We start from the raw sequence: 5644 nt of genomic DNA on the forward strand, positions 1-5644 counted from the left end.
ATGGTAATTTCTGATGGCATGTTTTCTTCTCAGATTTTGAAGCCAATACTTCTTTCCAGAGCCTAAACTATTTGAGGAGTCCCCCAAAAGCTCAGGGCCCCAGGCACGGCTCCACCCACCCCAACTGACCACCAAGGGCAGGCTCTGGCCCCACACAGTACCATGGTAATGCCCAGGCTCCAGACGTCGGACTTGACATTGTAGCCCTTCTGGTTCAGCTCCGGGTTGATCCTCTCAGGCTGCAGGAGGGAACAGTGAGGCGTGAACACCCGCCCCAGGTAAGCTCCGATGGCTAGGCCTTGCCTCCCAATCCCCAAACTGAGCGCCCAGCTTAGCCCACCTGCCCATGTGACAGGGGAGGAAACTGAGGCTAGGAGGGCCTGGGTCATGCTTAGAAGGCCCAACCCTTGCCTCGGGCTGCCCCTACCTGGGAGCAGACCCCTAAGGCCCTCCTGACAATGAGGGCGGGGCAGGACCGGCACAGCCCACCACTGTCCTCCGTGGAGGTTGTTCATGCAGCTTATCACCCAACTGGGGCGCTGTGGGGGTCAGTTAACAACAGGGTTCAGAAGGGCTGCCCCTGGGCAGCAAGACACAGGTGGCCCCACTATGGTAGGAAACGCAGTGTGGGGAGGCTCTGCCCGACGGGTAGAGGGCATGGCCAGGGTGGCTGATTTGGGCAGATCTCTCCCCGCCCCATCCTCTCCTGAGCCTGGGGGGCTTGGGGACCACTCACGGCCATGTAGGGCTTGCAGCCGGCATCCATCGTCTTGGCCACAGAGTCCACCAAGTAACCACTGATGCCAAAGTCACACATCTTCACATGGCCCTCCTTGTTGATAAGGACATTGGAGGGCTTCACATCTGCCAGGAAAGGACATGCCTCAGCCATGTCTGTGGAGCATGACTGGAGGCAGGTGCCATGCTCTGCATAGCTGTGTCCCCCTCCCTCGCCCCAGACCCCTCCTGTGCCCCCTCCCATGCCCCAGTGGGCAGGTTCCACCAGGGTCCCAAGGGTCGGACCAGGGAACTGAGGCTGCAAGAGGTGTTGGGCTAGCTGACGGTCATACTTGGTCCTCAGGGAATAGCCAGGACGTGCCCAGCCCAGCCAAGCCACTGCAAAGAAGGCAGGACCCCAGGTGCTTTGCTGGGGGCGCCGCGCCTGCCTCCGCCCTCCAGACGTGAGGTGCAGTGAGAGCCTGGCTTGTGTGGGTGCTTCCAGAGGACAGCAGGATCAATTAAAGCCTGGGAGGCAGGATCTGTGTGTTTGGACATGGAGTCCCCACAGACCAGCATGGGAGACCAGCCTAGCAGGGATTCTCCATGCAAATACGCACTCGTATCCGCGTGCCCTCCATGGGGATGTGTGTAAAGATGGAAATGCACATAAAAAGGACCAGAAGGTTCCGTGCCAAACGCCAACCACAGTGACCTGGAGGCGGAGGCTGGGATGGGCACCCAGTGGTCAATGGGAACTAAGCCTAATTCATTTTTTGAAAAGCCGTAAATCTGGAAAAATAGACTTGTGCTCAGCAGCAAAAAGGAACAAACCGACACCACACCAGGCCCGGGTGGGTCCAGAAACATCAAGCTAGTGAGGCTGATGTTCCAGAAAGGGCGAAACAAACCCACCATGGGAAAACCAGACTTGCGGCTGCCTTAGGCACATGAGGGATGGCAGGGAAGGGGCCCAAGAGAACATTCTGGGCTGGGGTGAGGGAACTATCCTGCATCTTGGAGGGAGGTGGTTGCATGGGTGTGAACGTGATTATACGTACTCTGTGCTGGAATTTCACGATTTGTAAACTATACGTTAGAACAGAACCCGGTCCACCTTTCCCAGGACAAAGGTAAAACTAGTCCTTGCTTCGAACACCAGCAAACATGAGGGGAGGCAGCTGCAGGGCTGCAGGTGGAAAGCGGCTGGGACCCCATTGGGCACGTCACAACTTATCACCTCTCTGAGCCTCAGTTGCTCATAGGGAGACGTCTACCCGCCTTGGCCTGGGATCCCTCCCACTGGCTGCACCATGCCTGGGTGGCTGCCAGGTACTGACCTCTGTGGATCACCGACAGCTTGCTGTGCAGATGCTCCAGAGCCCGCACGATCTGGCGGTGGGGTGGGGAGGAGGGAAGAGACAGGACTCTGTTATTGCTGGTCATGTCAACAACGACAGCAGTAAGACCCCATCCATGTCCACCTGTCTCCTGCTCCCGCTGCACAGGCTAGGCACCTCCTCACCCCAGCCTCCTGCCCTGTCCTGGCATTTGCCTCAGCATCCTAACAATCCCTGTGCAGACACACTCAGCCTCCTGCCTCCTCTCACCCTCCCAGGCTCACCTCCCAGGGAGCCATCATCATCACTGCTTGCCAGGCTCTTCTTGGGTAAAAGCCAGCTCTTGGCAGCCTTCCTGTCCCATCTTCCCTCCCGTGGCAGAGCCAGTATTCTAGCAGCTTGGAGCCATTTCCCTTGGGAAGGCTGGGTGGGGAGCCTGAGGCAGGCATATATTGTAAATGTTTCCAGATGCAGTGAGGATTGAACCAGTGTCACTAGTTCTATTTTCCTTTTTCCTTTGGCTACTGGGATGCTCAAGCCCAGTGTTGCTGCCCTCCCTCAAGGACTTTTTAGACTCAAAAAGCACACATTTTGGATGCTAACTTTTCCCTCAACTTAGCTTGTACCTCTGTGAGCTGCCCCGGGGCAATTTCAGTATGATGTTGTTGTAAATACTAAATTCCTTTTTTTAAAAAAAAAATGGTCTGGAACTCAAGAGTTGGAATCAATGGCTCAGACACCTGGATCTGCCAAATCTGTGGGGCTCCAGGAGCCCCAGGAGCCGAGGTCTCCTAAGCGTGAAGGCTCTGGTCTGGGGTGGAGGAGAAGGGCCTATGCAGGGCAGCGCCCAGGTTCAGGGGGCACACTGATGCCCAGCTCTGCCCAAGACACCAGCATCTGGCAGGCTCCATGCCTGCTGGAAGGGCTGGGCCTCTGCCTATGCACCTGGGACCCCCAGCCCACCCAGGCCACTCACAGACACAGCAATCTCCCCGAGGATGTCCTCTGGAATTGTCATGTTTTTATCCAGCACCTTCCGGTAGAACTTGTCCAGGGATGTGTCCATGAGCTCCATGCAGATCCACACATCTCCCTGTGGGTGACACCCAGAGCTCAGCCAGGCTGCCGGGCTGCCTGTGTCGGCACCACCTGCACGGCCTGCCCCAGCACCAGCCCCAGCCCCTCCTCAATGTGTGCCCACCCACTCAGCCACAGTTCACCGGGCTCCCACCCATCCCCCACTTGCCCGCTTCTCCCCACCCTCCACTTGCCCACGTTTCCCCACCCTCCAGCTCTGCTTGCACTGCCAGGTTCGGGTGCCAGCCTCCTCCATCTAATCCCTAATTCCAGGTGTCTCCAGGGAGGAGGGGGATTAGCACAGAGCCTCACTGGGTCCCTCCACCAGAGCCTCAGGATGCACCTGCACCAGCTCCACGGCAACAGCCGGCCCTGCGGACCGACAGACACCTTCATGCCAGCTGACCCTGGCAGATGGCTCCCTGCCTGCAAGGACCTGCTCCCTCTTCCCCAGTGAACTCCTGAGGACCCTCCTGACAGGAAAGTTAGGAGACGTGCAGGAGGCACCCGCAGGCTGCAGGGGCCCCATTGGCTAGGAGCTGGCACAGGGGATGCCGAGCTCTTCATGAGTGAAGAGTGAGGCCAGGTGAGGCAGCCCTGACCTTGCCCGATTGCTGGACTCAGATGCCCTGACCTTGCCACAGCTCCTTGAGGGGCAAGCGACCAGTATGAGCCCAGCATCGCCCAGGCTCCCAGCCTCCCTGCTCACCCACACCCACCCGCCTTGGCGGAAGGCAGCTCCACCCTTCCAGCCTCAGTCACTCCCTCAGCACACACCCCATCCTGCCCATAAACCTAGAACCCAGATCTCATATCTCCACGGCCACTGCCTGCTCAGGCACCCCACGCCCCGTATGCCATGGGGATGCGAATGGTCACACAGGCAGAACTGAGTGCAGCCGAATGCCAGGCCCCAGGCCATGTCATTTAACTTCCGTGTCAACTTTAGGAGGCACCCACAACCACCAGCCTCATTTGACAGACAAGGAAACCGAGGCACCAAGCAGGACAGGAACAGCCAGGAGGTGGGGGAGCCCGGTGGTCTGGCAGGGTTGGTGCCTCTGGGAGCCGTGCTGGCCCCAGGTGGTTCCCCATGTCCCCAGCACCTGGCACACTGGAGGGACTGAGTGACAGTGGGTTGCAGGTGACTGATGGGTGGGAGGTGGAGCTCCCCAGCTGTACCACGCGAGGACATACCTCTCTGAACAGTGCCCCGTAGAAGGTGACAGTGTAGAAGCAGTCGACCGTGCGCATGTTGATGTCCAGGTCCATGAGCAGCCGCTTCTGCTCCTGTGAGTTCACAGTGGCCCGGATCCGCTGCAGGGAAGGACTGCCGTTCAGAGGTTGCTGTGGCAGAGGCCAACACCCCCACTCATGACAGGAGGGCCAGGAGCTCAGAGGGCCACTGCCTAGTGTGCCCCCAAAAAGCCTGGGCTCGGTACTGGTCACTGAGAGGGACAGGCAGGGCCCCATGGCAGGGCTCAGCTCGCCTCCTCCAGGGAGCCCTCCCAGGTGTCTCCAGGCCCTGCTCACCTTCACGGCCATGATGGTGCCGCTCTGGGCGTGCCGCACCTTCTCCACCACCCCATAGGCTCCACGGCCCAGTTCCGAGATGGTCACCAAGTCATCAGCCTCCACCTCAAAGTTCTTGAGGGATGGAAAAGAGAGAGAGTCAGCGGCCACCCAGCTGGAAGCCAGTCCTCACCCCTCACCCAGTGGAGAGAGCTAGGCAGCATGAAGAGGACCAGCTGGTTAGATCTGGGCTCAAACCTCATACCCACCACTCCCTGCTGTGTGACCCTCAGGAAGTCACTTAACCTCTCTGAGCCTCACATTGCCCTCTATAAAATAGGCACAGTGTCAACACCCCAAGGTTGCTCTGGAGTGTGACTAAGACACCCATGAAATGCCCCGCCAGCAGGCAGAGCTCTGAGAAAGAGGGGCCCTGTCCCTCTTTCCCCAACCCCACTCAGCTGATTGGAATGAGTCAGTCATTCAAAAACTGTTTACCAAGCACCCACAATGTGTTTTAGGCACTGGGGACACAGTGACAACAAAACAAGTCTTGCCTTCACAGATGTGTCCCTCTCTTGGGAGGGACACAAAAAGGAACAAGCAAGTAGATGAACAGGACAGCAAGTGGTGAGTGTCAGGGGGTGCGACAGCCTGGAGGGGGCATCGTCAAGGACAGGCCTAGGAAGTGGGGTTTCTTTTATTTGTTTTAGACAGAGTGTCACTCTTGTCACCCAGGCTGGAGTACAATGGGATGATCTCGGCTCATTGCAACCTCCACCTCCTGGGTTCAAGCGATTCTGTCTCAGCCTCCTGAATAGCTGGGATTACAGGCGCCTGCCACCACACTGGGGTAATTTTTGTATTTTAGTAGAGACAGGGTTTCACCATGTTAGCTAGGCTGGTCTTGAACTCCTGACCTCAGGTGATCTGCCCGCCTCGGCCTCCCAAAGTGCTTGGATTACAGGTGTGAGCCACCATGCCCAGTTCTTTTTTTT

General features: G+C 58.0%; 1 protein-coding gene across 6 annotated transcripts in view; it reads right to left on the bottom strand.

Moving 5' to 3' along the window:
• MAP2K3 (mitogen-activated protein kinase kinase 3) overlaps nt 1–5644 on the bottom strand; it is a 42238-nt gene that overhangs the window by 12724 nt on the left and 23870 nt on the right. For all 6 annotated transcript variants that reach the window (XM_012001172.1, XM_012001170.1, XM_012001167.1 and 3 more), the window contains 6 exons: nt 4668–4781; nt 4332–4451; nt 3034–3150; nt 2058–2109; nt 737–864; nt 162–239 (listed from right to left, as the gene is read on the bottom strand). In XM_012001172.1, coding sequence (XP_011856562.1) covers nt 162–239; nt 737–864; nt 2058–2109; nt 3034–3150; nt 4332–4451; nt 4668–4781 — 609 coding nt within the window. The remainder of the gene's footprint in view (nt 1–161; nt 240–736; nt 865–2057; nt 2110–3033; nt 3151–4331; nt 4452–4667; nt 4782–5644) is intronic.

Source organism: Mandrillus leucophaeus, unplaced genomic scaffold, assembly GCF_000951045.1.
Source record: "Mandrillus leucophaeus isolate KB7577 unplaced genomic scaffold, Mleu.le_1.0 Scaffold651, whole genome shotgun sequence".
NCBI lineage: Eukaryota > Metazoa > Chordata > Mammalia > Primates > Cercopithecidae > Mandrillus > Mandrillus leucophaeus.